Below are 20627 nucleotides of genomic sequence, written 5' to 3'. Positions count from 1 at the left end.
CTCAGCTCAATGTGCGGCGGCAGCTAAGAAGGCAAATATAATGTTAGGAGTTATCAGTAAAGGAATGGAAAACAAAGATGAAAATGTTACAATGCCCTTATATCGCTCTGTGGTACAGCCGCACCTCGAATACTGTGTGCAATTCTGGTCGCTGTATCTCAAAAATGATAGAGCGGAATTAGAAAAGGTACAGAGAAGGGTGACGACAATGATAAAAGGGATGGGGCGACTTCCCTATGAGGAAAGGTTACAGCGGCTTCTTCAGATTGGAGAAATGATGGCTCAGGGGTGATATGACAGAGGTCTATAAAATACTGAGTAGAGCGGAAAAGGTAGATGTGAATCGCTTGTTTACTCTTTCCAAAAATGCTAGGACACGGGGGGGGGGGGGGATGCGATGAAGCTACTAAGTGGTAGATTCAAAACAAACTAGATAAAATTTTTCTTCACACAATGTGTAATAAAACTCTGGAATTTGCTGCTGGAGAATGTGGTGAAATGAGTTAGCTTAGCAGGGTTTTAAAAGGGTTTGAATATTTTCCTAAAAGAGAAGTCCATAGGTCATGATTGAGTTGACTTGGGGAAATCCACTGCTTATTCTTTGGATAAGCAGCATACAATCTGTTTTACTCTTTGGGATTTTGCCAAGTACTTGTAACCTGGAAACGGGATACTGGCCTTGATGGACCTTCGGTCTCTCCTAGGATGGCAATTCTTATGTTCTTATGTGAGCCAAGTATAGGACAACCAAGCCTTTGTGACATCACTGAGACTGGCTCTTAAGTATTGGTGGAATGAGGCATTATGACATCACTATCTCAGCTCTGGAATGTTGCTACTCTTTGGGTTTCTTGAGATCTGGGTTGGCCACTATTGGAAACAGGATACTGGGCTTGATGGACCTTCGGTCTGTCCCAGTAGGCCAACTCTTATTCTTAATGATATTTCTTACTCTAGCCCTGGAATACTCACTGATTTGTAAAGGGAGGCAAAGAGTACTAGTAGCTGAGAACCAGGGAAGCCAGGGTTGAAACTCCATTGACTCCTTGTGACCTTGGACAAATCACTTTGCCCTCTACTGCCTCAGGAACAACTTAGACCAGGGGTCTCCAACCATTTTCATGTAAAGAGCCACAGTGTGAACACAGGTTAACTCTGAGGGCTACCAAAAGATTTCAAGTTTACCCATGTTACTAATTTTGGAACTGCTTGTTTAGACTGGGTATTAAACATTTAAAATTAATACTAATATTGTTTCTACAACACACTTTAAGGCTATATTTTTTTTTCTGTTCCAAAAGTTTTATTGATTTTATATATGAGAAGAACACAGAATAACAATAGCAATGTTTGCTGTAATTTACCTTACCCTTTATCTGGTTGTCATATTTCTCATGTTGCATGTACCATTTTCTTTTATTTTTACATTTTATGATTGGATCAATATGTCTGATTACTCTGACTCATTATTGGAACACACCACCGGTTGGGTGTACACCCTTTTCTTCAACTAATGTGTTCTCATCTTTCTCCTTTTTACGCATTTATTCCTTTGCGATTAAGGCTATATTTTAAAAACTCTATTTTGGATTTTGGGCTTCTTTTACAAAGTTGCGTTGCAAACACTCCAGCGTCCATTAATTCCCTATGGATGTCGGAACGATTACCACCGCAGCAGCAGCTGCTGCTAGCATGGCTTTGTTAAAGGGGGATGGGTGGTTTGCAGCAAAATCAAAATGAATGCATTTACAAGATTTGAAGAGTTTTTCAGCCAAAATGCAATGGAGGACTTGCTGGAGACCACTGGCTTAGACTAAGTCCACTTGGGCAGGGAAATAATTTCTGTATCTGTTATTCACCTTGGCTCAGATCTAGGAAAAGGACAAATAATGAACTGTTAAAAACCCAAAGGGACCTGTAGTGAGACCATGTAATAGCAGGATAAATCCTCAGATGTAGCATATATCCCTCTGCCGAATGCCCCTCCCCCACCACATCCACATGCTCCTTCCCCATCCCCTCCTGGCACAAGCAGCAACCCCCAAGCTGCTGTTGCACCAGCGTTGGCTCTTCTTCTTACATCACTTCCTAAGCGCGGGTCCAGGAAGTGATGTCAGAGGAAGAGCCAACTCTAGTGCTCGCACCAGGAATGTTACAGAGATACAGGGGAAGGGAAGTGGTGCATATGCGTGGCAGTGGGGGCGGGGAAGGAAAGGGGGGTGGAGAGGAGGATAGCGCCAGAGTAAGACCGAACCCCACCTATGCCACTGCCTATAACCTCTCTTATAATCTTTCTCCTATCTAACTCTCATGCACCTCTGCTCTCTGCAGCCTGCAATGTTCTCTACCTGAACTCTGTCAGCACAGAGACCCTGACTGGAGGGTCTGCAGTTCACAAAGCCGTCTCGGCCACCTTTGAATCGGAGTCCCTCCCCACACCCACCATCGTTCACTTCAAAGCCACGGAGCAAGGAATAACCCTCACAGATGTGCAGCGCAAGTAAGAAGGTTCTTCATTATTAGTATCGGCCAGGCAAAAGACCTCTTATAAGAGAGTCCCACGTGTTAGCAAGTGTCACGCTGTAGCTCCACTCAGGTGGTCACTTTCATTTTTTTAAAATATACTTTAACACTTTGCAGTCTGGGGTGATCTTTCAGTGCCTCCATTTATTCTTCTCTAGAAAAGACCAATCCAGTCCTGGTTTTGCCCCACTGCAATCTGTTAGTCCTCCAGTATTTCATAAAGAGAGTAGTCAGAGATCTGGTTTAGACCAATGTGTGCTATGGGTCAGAACCAGAACTGGCTCCGCTTGTTCTGAAACCCTTGCAGTTGGCAACTCATCGGTTTGAAAGGATATCAGAGTCATGGGGTATGGCATCTACCAAACTGGAAGGAGATTTTGCCCAGTGTTTCTAAAAATATGAGGAGCTGGGAGAAGGGACTTCACAGTCTTAACTATATTTCTAATGGGGGTTGTTAAAAACATTTTTTTTCAACAGGCTTTTGGTACTGATTCCTTTCCGAATGACCACATTCATTAATTCAAGAGGTTCACAGGCAACTGACCTACTATTTAATTTAATTTAATTGCGTGGATGGACTTGAATGTATCTTAGATATGAATGATGTGATGAGAATAGGTCTTTTCTTTACATTATGGAGTTCTTTTCAGTCTTTATTTATGTAATTTTAATGTAATCCGCTGGGAACTTTTGTAAGATTTGGCAGAATATCCAATTTTAAAAAACATAATCATAATATGACAGTGGGCCTGACATGGGACAGTGACTGTGTCAGTTGCCAGTGACCATTTTGAGAGAAAGTCAGACAGTCCCACAATTGCAGTGAAGTGATAAACGCACAGATGCAGACACAGGAATTGGATTATGTACAGATTGATTAAATTAAGGGGAGGCGAGGGAGGCGGTCCACCCCCAGGTGCCATGTTGGTGGGGGCACTAACTCCCTTTCTCCTCTTTGCCTGCCCCCTCCACCCCCGCCTCTTCCCATTCCGCCCTTCTACGCGTGCGCCCCCTTCCCTTCCCCCATACCTCTAGCTGAAGTTGTTGTTCGCGGCGATCAACAACATGCTCTTTTGCGACCCCATCAGCTCTCCCGCTGATGTCATTTCCGGGTGCCACGCACAGGAAGTGATGTCAGAGGGAGAGCCAACAGGGTCGCGAGGGCACGTTGTTGACTGCCGTGAGCAACAACTTCAACTAGAGGTATGGGGAAAGAGAAGGGGGGATGCGCAAGGCAGGCAGGATCGGGGGAGGGGCGCTACTGCCCCGATCACCTCTCACCCTCGCCAAACCACTGATTCCTGTGCAGGATATGTTGAGGGGAATCAAATATACAAGACAAAATTAAGGTCTCTGAGGTCTTTTCTACCTTCTTTATACAATATATGCTTTGTAGATTATCAGGTGGTTCATGGTTTTGTATCTTGTATGATTGTGGCACCTGAAATTGTAATTTTTGCGGGGGAAATCAAATATTCCTATGTTCTGAATCTCTCTCTCTCTCTCTCTCCACCCCCATCCCACCCCATTGTCTTTTTTTAGGGTGTTTTTCAGGCGACACTATCCTCTCAGTGCCCTCAGTTTCTGTGGTGTGGACCCCGAAAATAGAACGTAAGTTCTTGTTACAGTGATACAGCATGCCTGGGACAGGTTGGGGAGGGGGAGTTGGGGGAAGATAGGATTGGCAAGGAGCACAGCTGGAGCAGGTATTCTGTGGCATGCACCCAGATTTTAGGTGGACGGGCAGCCGGGGGGGGGGGCTGTAATTCTCTCATCTCATATATTGCTATTACATAAGAACATAAGAATAGCCTTACTGGGTCAGACCAATGGTCATTCAAGCCCGTAGCCTGTTCTCACAGTGGCCAATTCAGGTCACTAGTACTTGGCCAGCATCTCAAAGAATAGCAAGATTCTGGAACCCCATTGAGAGCAACATTCCAGAGCTGAGATTGTGATGTCATAATGCCTCAGAGCCAACCTCATCAGTGATGTTACAATGGCTCACGTAAGAACATAATAGCAGCCTTACTGGGTCAGACCAATGGTCATTCAAATTCAGTAGCCCGTTCTCATGGTGGCCAATCCAGGTCACTAGTACCTGGCCAAAACCCAAGGTGTAGCAATATTCCATGCTACTGATCCAGGGCAAGCAGTGGCTTCCCCCATGTCTTCCTCAATAACAGACTATGGACTTTTCCTCCAGGAACTTGTCCAAACCTTTCTTAAAACCAGCTACGCTATCCGCTCTTACCACATCCTCTGGCAACGCGTTCTAGAGCTTAACTATTCTCTGAGTGAAAAAAAAATATCGGAGTGGCTGAGTGTAAGCAGGAGTTTTGGGGTGTGATGGGATGAAGGAGATGCTCAAAGGCAGGAGGTGGTGAGGGGCTAGAGTGGTGGATCGCAAACGGTGTGCCTCCTGAGATTTCAGGTGTGCCGCGAGACACTGGAGAGGGGAAGAGGCGCCAGCCCTGGCTGACTGCCTACAGCACATGCCTATTGCGGCGAGAGATCCACGTTGAGGCAATCAGCCTACGCCAGTGCCCCTCCTTCTCTCTGCATGTCTTTCCTTCCGGCACCCCCCCCACCCCACCCCCACACAGGTGGCTCAGGGCCCTTCTGGAGGGCCTTCGCGCATTTCTGTGACATTATTGCCTCAAAAGTCTGCACACTTCTGGATGCTTATGTTTATTGGTATTTATAGACCGCTGTTCGATAAATCATCATAGCCTCGAGCCGCATCCGCTACGTTAAGTGTGCTGTAGCTTGACAAAGTTTGCAAGACACTGGACTAGAGGAAGCAAGGATGAAGGAGCCAACAGCATAAAACCTAAAACCAGATAGTAAAGGTGTAGTTAAAAAAAAAGTCAGTGCTTATAAAGAAAAAACACATGAATAGTATAAACATTTCTGGGTTTACAATGAGTGGCTCACTAGTGACTGAGTGTTCAACTTCCACTATCCCCCAACCTACACTGAAGCCCTTCTGTTAAACTGTCTCCCTTTGACAGCACAATCATGCCCTGAAATGCTCTGTCGAGATGGATTTATTCTTTGTTACCACTGCACTAAATCTGAAATAGAGAATGACATGGGGCCATTTTTTTCCCAATCCCCGCAGGTACTCCATTTTCCCGTCCCATTCCCACAGATTTTGTCACTGTCCATGTCCCTGCTCCATTCCTGTAAGCTCTGCCTTAACTGCACAAGCCTTGAATAGTAATGATTTTAAAGTGTTTGAGGCTTGTGCAGATGAGGACGGAGCTTAGGCATTGGTGGAATGAGGCATTATGACATCACAATCTGAACTCTAGAATGTTGCTACTTATGATTTTAAAGTGTTTGAGGCTTGTGTAGATGAGGACAGAGCTTAAGCATTGCTGGAATGAGGCATTATGACATCACAATCTGAGCTCTAGAATGTTGTGACTTATGATTTTAAAGTGTTTGAGGCTTGTGCAGACGAGGACGGAGCTTAGGCATTGGTGGAATAAGGCATTATGACATCACAATCTGAGCTCTAGAATGTTGCTACTTATGATTTTAAAGTGTTTGAGGCTTGTGCAGATGAGGACAGAGCTTAGGCATTGGTGGAATGAGGCATTATGACATCACAATCTGAGCTCTAGAATGTTGCTACTTATGATTTTAAAGTGTTTGAGGCTTGTGCAGATGAGGACAGAGCTTGCGGGAATGGGGCAGGGACAGGAAAATAACTCGTGGGGATGGGAAAATGGGTTCCCACAGGGATGGGGAAAAATTATCCCCATGTCATTCTTTAGTCTGAAACTCCTAAGTAATGAGTGCCTAGAACTATCTACCACCCAGTGCTGTGTCTGCTTTTGTTTTAAAGATTCTATAGATTTGTAAATTTAACTGTCTCAAAGCTCTCTAGTCCTCCTCTTTTGGTCCAGAGACTTTTTGGTCCATCCAGTTGTTCAATATACTAATTCAGTGTAGTATTTTAGTCCTTAATTCTACTTAGTGAAATCAATACTACAAGATCAATAATGCACTAGGAAAGGGTTGTCAAAAAACCCACCCTTCCCCTGCCCTCTTCTCCGCGCCTCCCCCTCCCCACCACCACTCCTTCCCAACCCTCATGCCAAGCGTGCGCCCCCTTCCCTTCCTGCGTACCGTTATACTTTTCCAGCTGCACAGGGCCCGGAAGTGACGTCAGAAAGCGGCAACGCCGGCGTGGGCAGCAAGTTTGGTAATGCTGTTCGTGCAGAGAACATTAAAAAGGTACAAGAGGGAGGGGCACACATGCACGGCAGGTGGGGGGGAGGCGGCAAGGAGGATGGGTGCCGGCACCCTTACCATGACCGCGCCCAGGGTGGACCGCCCCATCCCTTACTATGCCACCGCCTACAGCAGGGGTGCCCACACTTTTTTGACTTGCGAGCTACTTTTAAAATGACCAAGTCAAAATGATCTACCAACAATAAAAATGCTAAACATATACCCCCCTCTTTTGCCAAGGTGAGCTAGCTGATTTAGTGCGCATTAAGTGCTAATGCGCTCATTATATTCCATGGATGCGTTAACATGTAGCGTGCACTAAATCGGCTAGCGTACCTTAGTAAAAGACCCCCATATTTATTTATATATATACCGAGTGCACCTCTTCTGTCCTCCAGACCTCGTTCCGTTCCCTCTCTGTCCCTCCTATAGTCCAGCTTTTCTTCCTCTCTCCTCCACCCCTATTGGCAACATGTCTCCCTCTCTCTCCCTCCTCTATGATCTTGCATCTCTCTGTTCTTCCTCAGGGTCTCTCCCCCTCTGTCTCTTCTGTCTGCACCTCCCATGGTCCAACATCTGCCCCCCCTCTCTTCTGCCTCCCCTTTGTTTCAGGTTTCTCCCTCTCTATCTTCCTTCTGCTAACATTTTGAGTCCTCCCACCTTTGGTCCAGGTCTTTGTCTCTATCACTCTCTTTGTCTTCCCCCTCCCCAGGGCCTGCCATCTCTCTCTCCTCAGCTCAGGGTGTTTCCCCTCTGTAACCCCTCTACTAGTCCAGGATCTGCTCTCTCTTCTCCCTCCCTTTTGGTTGAAGGCTGCTTTCCCGCCACTCCTCAAGGTCCTTTTGTCTCTTCCCCAACCCCAATCCAGCATCTCTAAGGCAACCCCCATCCCGCCAGGGCCATCGCAACGGCCACAGTCTTACCCTGACATGCGGGGCCTTACCTCTGCTGTTTCCCGCACACAGTGATTGTTAGGACCTCAGACTGGATCATCGAGCAGGATTGCAACTGTTAGTTCTTGCCTCCGTTCTTCCCTCTGGGACTACCACAGTTTGAAGTTAATTATGGCAGCCTGCAGAGCGAACGTAGCAGGCTGCCGTTGGCCTCTGTAGCACGTTCCCTCTGCCGCGGTCCCGCACCTCCTCTGATGTCAGGGGCGGGAACGTGCTACAGAGGTTGACCGCAGCCTGCTACGTTCGCTCTGCAGGCTGCCGTAATTACTTTAAAGGCGAGACAGTGACCATGAGTTAGAGAAAGACGCTAGGGAGAACACTGGCTCTGCGATCTAACGGCGTTGGCTTTGCGATCGACCGGTAGATCCCGATCGATGTTTTGGGCACCCCTGCTAGGACCGGGTAATTTGTCAGCTCTCCAGCTCCAACCATTGGGCCACTCCATTTGAAGCGTGTGCTTGACCATGGCTCACTCAGAAACTACTACTGTTGCCACATTTTTTTTCCTCGTACTTTTGGAGAAGTAAAATGTGTGTGTAGGGGGCTGGAGGTCATGACTGAAGATCTGGGGGCAGGGAAAAGCAATGATACTTGAGGGGGGGGGGAGGAGAAAAGAAATAAATGGAAGCTCACAAATGTATGTTTGTCTGAAACCAATATAATCGACAGATGCGATGGTGACTGAATTAAGGTTTTGCCTGGGATGGATACGGGAGGCGGTGGGAAGGGCAAAAAGAGGAGATGACATCGGATTCCCAGATGGTCGGTCCCAAAAAAAGAGAACGTGTGGCCCCGCCCATTCCGCCCCATCCCTGCCCCACCTCGTTCTACTCCCCAACCCCAGCCCCACACAAATCTCGTCTCTGGAGGGCATCTGCGAATGTGGCACAATGTGGCACAATGACATCACATGTGACATCACTGTGTCACATCCTGTTCCCTCTAAGCTGAGCAGGAGTCCTCCACCCACAGTCTCACCAATAGAGGGTGCTGTTTTACTGTCACATTTTTCAATTGTGAGGGACAGGCAAGTTCTGCAGGACTCCAGGGAACATACCTGTCCTTAGCGACTGAAAATATTCCACCCCCTAGTGGTAGCAATGCAGCTGGAGGACACCTGCTCAGCTTAGAGGGAACATTTGCGCATGCGCAGATGCCCTCCTGACACAGACCCAATCTAAATTCTTTTCAAAACCCAGAAAAAGTGGGTTGAAAATCCATCCAGATGCCTGGACAGTCCTCTAAAAAAGAGGACATGTCTGGTTAAATCCAGATGTCTGGTTATGCTAAGATGACAGATTCTCCAGTAAGCAAACTGGGTGGGCCATGAGGTCCCTGACGAATGTCTGTTAGTGTGTAAAACAATTCCGTGCTACTGTAGTGCACCCACAGGTGAAGGTTTTATGGTTTTAGACATCTGGTTTGTTCTACAGTTCTGTGATTCAGCTTTATTTGTTTTTCTTTTCTGTCTGAAACAGGTGGCAAAAACAGTGTCGCACCTCCAGGTGAGTCTTCTCCAACCCAAACTTTCTCTTTAGACATAAGCACATAATTGCCATTCCAGTTCCGATCAAAGGTTCACCTAGGCCAGTGGTTAAGTCATGTTGCAAGCACCTGGCAGAATTCAGGGCTGCAGCTGGGTACTTAATTTTTGGCAGTAGGAAAGGAGGAGGAAGAGACCTTTTCCCGAGTTTCCCTTCCACTCCCAATGTTCCCTCTAATGGTTTTACTGAAGAATGCATACAACGTTTCAAATGAGTGGCATTTGTCCTTCCCTTCTCTAATTCCCCCAACCCTCTACCCTCTCTCCCCCCCATTTCTACTGTGGTGCCACCACCCAGGACTCTGCTCTGTCTTTCATTTCCGTTTCCATCACTTCCCATTTTCATTTACCCCTCCATGCCAGTATGATTTAATTTACATTTTTTTTACTGCTTAGAATCATAAGAACATAAGAAGTTGCCTCCACTGGGTCAGACCAGAGGTCCATCGCGCCCAGCAGTCCGCTCCCGCAGCGGCCCATCAGGTCTATGACCTGTGAAGTGGTTCCTGACCATTTCTATAACCTACCTCTGCTTCTATCTGTACCCCTCAATCCCCTTATCCTTCTAAACCTTCCTTGAACCCCTGTACTGTGCTCTGGCCTATCACAACCTCTGGAAGTGCGTTCCATGTGTCCACCACCCTCTGGGTAAAAAAGAACTTCCTAGCATTTGTTCTAAACCTGTCCCCTTTCAATTTCTCCGAATGACCCCTGGTACTTGTGGTTCCCCACAGTCTGAAGAATCTGTCCCTGTCTACTTTCTCTATGCCCTTCAGGATTTTGAAGGTTTCTATCATGTCTCCTCTAAGTCTCCTCTTCTCTAGGGAGAACAGCCCCAGCATTTTCAACCTGACAGCGTATAAAAAGTTTTCCATGCCTTTTATCAGTTTAGTCGCTCTTCTCTGGACCCCCTCAAGTACTGCCATGTCCTTCTTGAGGTATGGCGACCAGTACTGGACACAGTACTCCAGGTGCGGGCGCACCATTGCACGATACACAAGACTATAAAATATGCAAAAATACCTTAATGCAAGATTAATACCTTAATCATTATCTCCCCTTACACTTGAACAAAAAAACCAAGGCATTAAGATATTTTTTTCCCCAAAAAACAAAGATAAATGATTTCCTCCCAAAGATAGTTACAGGCCCCAACCCCATAGGGTTGGGGCCTGTAACTAAAAATACTGTTCTTCATCGACAGGCCTAGATGGGAGAGCACCAGGCAAGCTTTTCTGTCAGGTACTGTGGCTGATCTCTATAACAGCGTTTCCCAAACTGTGGGTCGTGATTCCATGCACACTGTATTTCAAGTTTATTATAATTTGATATACCACTTATAAATTGTCTAAGCGGTGTACATAATTAAAAAGACTAAAAAAAAAATATACAGTGGTGCCTCACACAACGAACTTAATTCGTTCCAGGAGCAAGTTTGTTATGCGAAAAGTTCGTTATGGGAAACGCGTTTTCCCATAACAAGACATGTTAAAAAAAATAATTCGTTCTGCAGCATAAAATATGCTATGTTGACATAAAAAAAGATACATTTGTCAAAATTGTGAAAATGGTGGTCTTGCTGAGGCCAAACTCTTTTACTCCACATTCACTCCTTCTAATTATTTCCCGTTTCATTTCAACAGAAATCACCTTCCTGCTTTTTTTTAGAAGCCATGATATATAAAAAATATTGAGTTTATCTTAAAAGGACGACTGCCGTGATGCGTGCGTGCATGCGTGATTTAATTCGTAATGAAGAACGATTGCCGCGATACGCGCTTAAGTTAAGCGCAGTGACTAACGACTGCCTGCAGTGCCTGCGCGGAAGGATGCAATACATCGGCAGCGATCGTGGAAGCTCGGGCGACTTCGTTGTGTGAAACGAAGTTCGTTGTAGGAATCATGACATGAAGTTCGTTGTGTGCAGCGTCCGCTGTGCGAGGCGTTCTTTATGCGAGGCACCACTGTATTATATATGTATATTTATAAAATAAAACAGGTAGTCACAAAAGCAAAGACAGACAGAACGTTCATGGGAGGAAATGGGGGGGAAAAATACATTGATCGATAGGAAAGAAAGACAATAAACGGGAAACACAAGAGGGAGGGTATTAAAATCCTGTCGGATAATAAATGCTTAGGGCGATATTAGCAAACAAAGGCATCCTTATGGAGAAATGAAAATAAAAGGGCATTTGATTCCAAGTTGACTGAGTAATTACTAAGGCCCAGATTCTCTAAATAACACTGTTGTTAGCGACCGCCGATTGTTTGTCAACCAGCAAAGGTAGTTGCTGGAAATGTAGGCCATGGTTTTCAAGGCCTACATTTCTGGTGCCTACCTTCGACGTGACTCATGCCTCCATAGGCGCTTTACAGGCGCCTAACGCCACTTCCAATGCGTGGGCCAACAAATGCAGGCAGGACAATAGCACCCTCCCCCACTACACTTAAAATATTCACTTGGTATCTAGTGTTAGGGTAAGGTTTAGATGAGCATTTATCCTCATCTAAACCTTGCACTAACACTAGCGCAATTGACAGGGCTCCATTATCCTGTGCGCACTTGTCAGTGCACGCATTTGACGGGGTGCAATTGTCCTGCGTGCATTTGTTGGTGTACCCTTCCAATGTTACCCACGCACTAGGCACCATAAAGCACCTTTGAGGTGCAATCTGGCACTGGTTTTGTAGGCGCCTTGAAAATCAGTCTGAAACGTCATTTCAATGCCATTTTCCACTTAGCTTGGGTGCCATTTTTAGAATATGGGCCTACGTCAAAATGCTGCACTTCTTTTTTTCTATCTCTTATCCCCTCCACCTGCTTCTTATGTTACGTTCTCTTCTTCCTCCAGCATCACATCATTCTCTTCCCTATAATACTTAATTTTTCATCCCCCTCCACACACATTTTGGACAAGCCTCCTTCTCTAACTCATTTGCCCTGTCACCCCTTTTTCCCTTATACATCCTATTCCATATAGTCCCCCTCCCTCCTAGCATAGGTAGGGTTACCAGACCAAGAAAACCTGGGCATGTCCTCTTTTTTAGAGGACTGTCCGGGTGCCCGGAGAGATTTCCAAAACCTGGAAGTTTGTCCGGGTTTTGGAAGTCCCTGAGCTTGGGGGCCACATCTGGAGGCCCTCTGCACATGCACAGATGTTGAAGCGATGAGCATATGTATGCATGTGATGTCATCACGCTGACGTCCGCACATGAGCAGAGGGCCTCCAGGCCTCGGGGAAGGAGACAGGAGGTTCGGCTAGGGAAGGGGCTAGGGGAAGAATGGGGCGGAGCTGGAGGTAGAATGGGGTGGGGCTGGAATGGAACGGTGCCAGATATCATCTTTTTTTCAAAGAGGAAATCTGGCAACTCTAAGGCCACTTCATAGGCCACTGCATTCCCATTGTTCCCCATATCTAGCTTCATGAATCACTGAGATCATATTCAAGCAATAAACTCTTGCTACCCCCTCAGCCCCATCCTTGCTAGGAGGCAGGCCATAGGCATGAGAATTCAGCTGATTGGCCACAAACAGAAAGAAATAAAAGGCTGAAAAGAACAAGCTCTGCCTCCACACTGTCCTCCCTTGGCCCCCAGCAGAACTATAGGCTCAAATTGATTGACTGCAGGAGGCAGGAAGACAGGAGCACGGAGGCTAAGTTAACTGGTTGCAAGCAGGAAATGGACCTGAAAAGCAGTCAGATCTTGACCCATGGGAGCCAACTTTTCAGAACTATTGAGGTTGCTAAATTCAAAGCACATTAGCCTTCCTGAACACAGAAAGCAGTTTGCTCAGTACTGTTGATACTCAAGCATTCACAGAGCTGACCCCGCCTCCAGCCCCACCCTGTTCTACCCCAACCCCGCCCAGATCAGTCTCCAGCCCCGCCTAATTCTGCCTCCAGCCCTGCCCTGCTCCGCCCCATACATCGCCCCCACAAAGCTTCATCTCTTCTTCCGGAGGAGCTCCAGCCACGTCTGGAGGGTCTGGAAAATGCGCAGATGTGTGTAGCATCATCTGCGCATGCTCAAAGGCTCTCCAGATGTGGCCGGAGCTCATCGGGACTTTCCAAAACCCAAAGAGGACATATCCTGGTTTTCCTGGACATCTGGTGACCCTACCTGAAGGTAGATACAGAAGCTGTGAGCAGGAGGGATTGAGTTTTACATGGTGGTGCCTCATGCAAAGGGAGCATTCAACTCCTCTCTTAATGCTTGGAGCAAAATGTTTAATTATTTTCCACATCTTTCCTCGTCCCCACTACCACTACCACTACCACAGATTAATTTTACCTTGTCCAGGTTCAGCAGCCTGAATTAATTCTCTTTTCTTTGTTTTGAAAGGATCTTTGGATTTGTAGCCAAAAGCACAACAGACGGGCCTGAGAATGTCTGCCACCTTTTTGCAGAGTACGATGTCGTCCAGCCCATCTCCCCCGTCATCAGCTTTGTTGGAAACTTGCTGCAGAGTTCAGAAAGGACCCAATCTCTCTGAGCACACTTCTTACATTTCTTCCTCAGATTGCCAAATTTTCTGGCCTTTTTTCCTGCGCACTTTAGACTTTCCCCATCATCCCTGGAGGGGTAGATTATACAGTATAATTGTTTTTTAATAACATTAGGTAGTGTAGAGCCCACTGACGACTATAGTGCTGCAGCTGGGGACATGCCATGTGCTAAATGTGGGACACAGAGATGATCAGCTGTGCTCTTAAGATCATATCCATAAAGGACAGCGCACCAGGGCCAAACTTGGTCCTTAAACCCCAACTTTAAGATATATCAGTCTTTACTGCAGGGGCAGGGCAGACTCAAGCTTTTGAGCACTGATCTTCTGCCTTGTGCATTGGACATTTGAAAGAGAGAAAGAGCTGATCCGCTGTGGAAGGTGAGAGAGAGAGAGAGCCTTGCACGAAGCTACAGCCCTGGAACCTGCAGGGGACTTCTCTGAATCTGGGATTCATCAATTTACTCTGTGCCAAGCATATTCACTTAAGGAAAGAGGCATGGCCGTTTGTGTCCCAGATCTCTGTCAGAGGTTGATGTAAACCCTGTTTTTCTTCTTTTTGTAAATCAACTACATTAAAGGAAATTTTGCTGAATAATGGACATTGAAATGATTTCAGGTCTTTTCAATATCTTCTTTGTGACACACATGAAGGGGAGGGTAGTGAAAATAATTTTTACATAATATGATATGATATACAATATGTAATGTATGATTGGAAAGTACTAGAAGGGTGGGGGGAGGGAGAGGGGATAAAAATATATTTAAAATATGATGTATTAGATATAAAAGTGATATTGTGTATTCATCAATTGTATTTTAATATTTTGTACACTTTATGTAAAATTTGAAAACGAATAAAAATTATAAATCACGAAATGATTTCAGGTCCTCAGGAGGCACCATTTGCATGTGAAGTGTTGTATTTTTCCATGTACTAATACAGAAGGGGTTCCCCCCCCCCCCATTTTACTTTGTGGTTCTTCTCTTGTTCATTTCTTCCCCCTCCCCCAAGGTCCCTTTAGAAACATAGAAACATAGAAAATGACGGCAGAAAAGGGCCACTGCCCATCAAGTCTGCCCACTCTAATGACCCACCCCCCTATCATCTTCCCCTAAGAGATCCCACATGCCTATCCCATTTTTTCTTAAAATCTGGCACGCTGCTGGCCTCAATTACCTGCAGTGGAAGATCATTCCAATGATCAACCACCCTTTCGGCGAAGAAATACTTCCTGGTGTCGACATGAAATTTCCCGCCCCTGATTTTCAGTGGATGCCCTCTTGTGGCCGTGGGTGGATGCCCTCTTGTGGCTGTGGGTCCTTTCTACATTTAACTAACCACCACCCAATGAGCTCCCAATCAACGACTTCGGAAATACCCACCTATATTATCTTTTTATCTGTGATCTAGAATGTACTGTAATTATTCTACACTACACCCGATTTAACCGATCGAGTAGACATGTATTACCTCTGTAAAATGCATTATCTTCTGTTATATGTATTATCTTCTGTAATAAGTATTATCTTCTGTGAAATTGTAGTATCATAACTCATTACTGTTCTTGTAACTTACTCTTATCCTGAAATGTAACTCTACTGGAATGTCCCAGATATTTTCTATATTGTAATCCGCCTAGAACCGCAAGGCACAGGCGGAATAGAAATCCCTAATGTAATGTAATGTAATGTAACTACACTACAAGCTTAATACAGATGCCAAAAGAAGCTCTGAAGTTTCCACACGATGCATGAAGACATAAGTATTTTGCCTAGGCAGCTCTAGGAAAAGTCACGCAGTTACAAGGTGCCTGCCACGACGAGCTTAGGACGGGATGCACACCAGGTTGGGAGTGCTTTTAATTTTCTGTGGCATTCTAAGCTCAAATAGCATGCAAATTGTATGCATGCTATTTGTGCTGCATATCCCAGAGAAAGGGGGGGGGGAGGAACTGTGTCTGGCGCCTGCGCACAAGAGCCAAGCGGCATGCACAGCTCTTCTGTGCAGGCCCAGTACACTTCCCGATCTTCTGGAGCTGCAAACAAGTTTATTTTTGTAGGGAATTTTTTTTTTTCTTTTTGTTTTCAGTGGTTAGAGCTACAGCCTCAGCACCCTGAGGTTATGGGTTCAAATCCCTTGCTGTTCTTTGTGACCCTGGGCAAGTCACTTAATCCCCCATTGCCCCAGGTACATTAGGTAGTGTAGAGCCCACTGGGACACATAGGGAAATATGCTTGAGTACCTGAATGTAAACCACGTAGGCTTTAAGTGGTATATAAATAATACAATAATTGTTCTGAATAATCAATGTGAGGGTGAGAGGTGCCCCTTCTTGACCCCCCCCCCGCTCCTTCCCTCGTACCTCTAGTTGTTCACTGCCATGAGTATCAACTTTAATGTGCTCCTTGAGACTTCAGCAGCTCTCCCTCTGACGTCACTTCCTATGTGCAGCACCTGGAAGTGACCTCAGTGGGATAGCTGTGACAGAGACATGGTTGTGAGGAACACGTTGAAGTTGTTGCTGGCAGCGGTGAACTAGAGGTACGGGAGAAGGGAAGGGGTGGGGGTGCGCAAGGGGAGGAGTGGGAAGAGGAGGAGGGGTGCTGGTGCCCCCACCAACATGGTGGCTGGGACGGACCGCTCCTCCACCCCATCCCCCCTTACTACACCAGTGGCAGGGGCATGCATGGCTCCCAGCACTGAATATCCAGGTATGGCTGCTGACCCAGAACTTTAACCGGGCATTGTTAACTTCTGTCCTAACTTTTTTGTGGTTACTTTGCTGGTTAGTAGAGAATGGCACAAGGACAAATGTTTCCTCGTCCCCGCGAGTTTTGTCACTGTACCTGTCTCTGCCCCTTCCCCATTCCTGGAAGCTCTGTCTTAACTGCACAAGCCTCAAACACTTATAATTTTAAAATGTTTGAGGCTTGTGTAGATGAGGACAGAGCTTAAGCATTGGTGGAATGAGACATTATGACATCACAATCTGAGCTCTAGAATGTTGCTACTTATGATTTTAAAGTGTTTGAGGCTTGTGTAGATGAGGACAGAGCTGAGGCATTGGTGGAATGAGACATTATGACATCACAATCTGAGCTCTAGAATGTTGCTACTTATGATTTTAAAGTGTTTGAAGCTTGTGTAGATGAGGACGGAGCTTGTAGGAATGGGGCAGAGACAGGAAAAGAATTCTCAAGGATGGGACAGGAAAATGAGTTCCCGCAGGGATGGAAAAAATTTGTCCCCATGTCTTTCTGTACTGGTTAGCAGATTTAAAATTGTCACTAAACAGCTAAGTTGCCGCTCTGCCCTAACTAAATCCCCAGCCTACCCTTAACCTGTCTGGTTAGGAGATGGCTGGTTAGAAGTGATGCTCAGCGACAATAACCGATGATAGATGAATTTTAAAATGGTGACTGTTTGTTTTATTGATAATGTTTTAATGTGTGTCTGAATTATTATGTTTGTTGATTGGAACTGCGGGAGATATTTTTTTTTTAAAATAAATAAATAAATGCTGTGGAATATTGGGTAATGGCTTGCTCAGAGAGATTTAACCAGGCAAGAGCCTCTCCTGCCTGGTTAAACCCTTTTGAATACCAATCCCAAAGGTATTAGTTATTCAACAGAGATGCAGAGAAGTGCACAAAAGACCGGAAGGCTGTATGTGGGGTTTTCTAACTCTGGAATTTTAACACAAGGTCTGAGGTAGAAAACAAGTTTAGCAAAGTCTTCTATGGTCAGCATTAGTAAGTCTTTCATGCCTGTTTCTACTGCAAGGATACAGGGCCTGCAACTTATTTTTGGGTTCATTTCATTCCATTCCATTCCATTCAAGTTTGCCATCTACTTACCCAGCATTGGAACAAAGTGATTTATAAACTAATATCAAAATGTATGAAAAGGACAACAATATATGTTTATGTTTATTAAAATTAGATATACTGCCACAGCGGTTTACATTAAAAAAACATCAAATACATAGAAAAAGAACTCCATTAAATATAGAATAGACCTAACTCATTCATGAAATAAAAATGTTATCTTGCTGTATTTGCAGGTTAATCCTTGACTGTCGCCAGAAAAAGATCAATTAATATGATCATTTTGAGGAATATCATGCCCAAAAGCTAAACTAAATAAATACGTTTTCAAAAGTGTTTTAGAAGCCTTTAAATCTGATTCCAAGTGAATAGGAAGCTGATTCCACAAACTTGGTAGATAGAAAAATGCCTTAGAACGAGCAAATTCCCACTTAGTCCTTTAGACCGATGGCAATACCAACCTGTTATCTTGTAGAGACCTTAACATTCGTAATGGAGAATATGGGATCGTTAAAGAATTTAAATAACTTGGCTGTTGCAAATTAAATGATTTATGTGTCAACATCAATTAATCTCTTATCAACAAAGCCAATCAGCATCATCTTCTTTTGGGGTATTGGTTTAGGCAGCCACAGATCGCGCAAGGAGCGGAGGCCCACGTCTTGCAGCAGGGGAGCTGGCCAGAAGCTAAGCAACGCCGGTGAGCACCCGTGGACACCCCTGTTTACTGCCACTGCTGCTGGTTAAGGAAAGGCAGCAGCGGCAGAATAGGGAGGGTGGCCGGCTGTGCACCCCCTTGGGGCGTGCACCTGGGGCGGACCGCCCTCCCCTTGATGCGCCACTGTCTGAGTGAAAAAAAATTTCCTTTTATTGGTTTTAAAAAGTATTTCCTTGTAACTTCATCGAGTGTCCCCTAGTTTTTGTAATTTTTGAAGGAGTGAAAAATCGATCCACTTGTACCTATTCTATTCCACTCAGGATTTTGTAGACTTCAATCATATCTCCCTGTTTAGTCTTTCCTCACACTTTTCCCGTTTGTAAGTACTAAGTCCTAAGTCCAGTATGGCCCTATCTCTCATGGGTTCCATTACCAACTGCTGGAACAGTTCTCCTTTTAGAGAATCCAGGATCTCCCTGCTTTTATGTAACCCCTGTTTCTCCTGGATGCTAGCAAGGGCACACAAAGTTATTTTTATTTAGGTGAGACCAGAGCAGGAACCAACTTTCTCGGTTAACACCATATAATTTTTCTAAATGTATTTATTCCTATGAGGTAGCAGTGGGGAAAAGTCCCTTCCCTTTTCACTGAGATATTTTGATCACTGAGTGAAAACCTGGAGTAATTTAAAAAATCATGGAATGATCTGATGACTGAGAGAGAGAGGAAGGGATTGTAGAGCTCAGCAGACGAACAGGCTGGATGAGAAATATGTTTTTTTCTGGCAAAATGTTCTATGATTTTATGTGCCTATTAATTGTTACCAGAAATCACAGGGCCAAATTCCAAGGTTTTGGGTTCTATTCTTAAGACGTGTTTTAACAAGGAGTAAAGCCTCACAGCTGTTGCATTAGTCCACTTGAATATATTAGGAAAAAAGGTTAAAAACTGGGTTGTAGGTATGACCTAGCTGGATTGATTGAATAGGAATGGTCAAGACATAAGTTGCAAACCAGAAAAAGAACCAAAAGTCCAACTTCGTCTGCAGTGAAAAAACAAACCAAAAAATCTGCAGACTTGTACACAAATTTGCAAATTTGTGCAGGCAAATTTTATTTGGACAAATAAATCTTAACTAAAAACCTTTTACCAGGCAGGGGACCCAACATGGTCCGTGTTTCGGACAACCTTCATCAGGGGTCCATGGTGATAAAGGAAAAAAGGAAAAATGTCACAAAAAGAGAAGAAGCCTGGAAAAAATAGCATTTGGTAGCACACCAGTGAATCGCCAAAATGCAATGCAAGTTCGTCACAGTAAAAAACCTTGACCTACTTTTCACAATTTCTTCTGGTCTTTTTTTTATTGTTTACATAGGGTGGATTAAAGGTACCCTCAACTGGTCTGTAAAATTTTTGGATCATTTTTTCTTTTGTTTTTGTACAGGTGGAGGGGAAGAGGTGAGAACACAGGGTAATGGAAACAACATAAAGACCTGTAGAGTGTTATGCAGTGATTAAAGCTACAACCTCAGCACCCTGAGGTTGTGATTTCAAACCCACACTGCTCCTTGTGACCCTAGGCAAGTCACTTAATCCCCCCATTGCCCCAGGTACATTAGATAGATTGTTTCAAGTTTCAAGTTTATTAGGATTTTATATACCGCCTATCAAGGTTATCTAAGCGGTTTTAACAATCAGGTACTCAAGGATTTTCCCTATCTGTCCCAGTGGGCTCACAATCTATCTAATGTACCTGGGGCTATGGAGGATTAAGTGACTTGCCCAGGGTCACAAGGAGCAGCGCGGGGTTTGAACCCACAACCCCAGGGTGCGGAAGCTGTAGATCCAACCCCTGTGCCACACACTCCTCCACTTGTGAGCACAGTGGGACAGACAGGGAAAGTGCTTGAGTATCTGAATAAATTAATGTAAACCATTCCGAACTCCCCTAGGAGAGCAGTATAAAAAATTGAATAAATAAATAGTGTGAAAAGATACAGCCTCTGATAACCAGAGCAGGTGTTGTGATGTCATAATGCCTCATTCCACCCATGCCTAAGAGCCAACCTCATCAGTGATGTCACAATGGCTGGATTGTTCTACACTTGGATCACTTTTGATTTCTAGAATGGTGTAGTGGTTAAAGCACCCTAAGGTTGTGGTTTCAAACCCACACTGCTCCTCATGACCCTGGGCAAGTCACTTAATCCCCCCCCCCCCTCCAATTGCCCCAGGTACATTAGATAAATTGTGAGCCCACCATGACAGCCATGGAAAAATGTTTGAGTACCTGAATAAATTCATGTAAACCATTCTGAACTCCCCTGGGAGAACAGTATAGAAAATTGAATAAATAAATTAAGC

General features: G+C 45.0%; 1 protein-coding gene across 1 annotated transcript in view; it reads left to right on the top strand.

Annotated features, from left to right (window-relative positions):
* Positions 1-14495, top strand: part of TNS4 (tensin 4) — a 61012-nt gene extending 46517 nt beyond the window's left edge. Inside the window, exons 10-13 of the mRNA XM_033917362.1 lie at positions 2332-2500; positions 4066-4134; positions 9200-9226; positions 13612-14495. Of these exons, the coding sequence (XP_033773253.1) occupies positions 2332-2500; positions 4066-4134; positions 9200-9226; positions 13612-13762 (416 nt within the window). The 3' untranslated portion in view covers positions 13763-14495. The remainder of the gene's footprint in view (positions 1-2331; positions 2501-4065; positions 4135-9199; positions 9227-13611) is intronic.
* Positions 14496-20627: the final 6132 nt, after the last annotated feature.

This window comes from Geotrypetes seraphini, chromosome 13 (genome assembly GCF_902459505.1).
Source record: "Geotrypetes seraphini chromosome 13, aGeoSer1.1, whole genome shotgun sequence".
Lineage (NCBI taxonomy): Eukaryota > Metazoa > Chordata > Amphibia > Gymnophiona > Dermophiidae > Geotrypetes > Geotrypetes seraphini.
The sequence above is the reverse complement of the archived record's forward strand: the minus strand, read 5'-3'. Positions and strand labels throughout refer to the sequence as shown.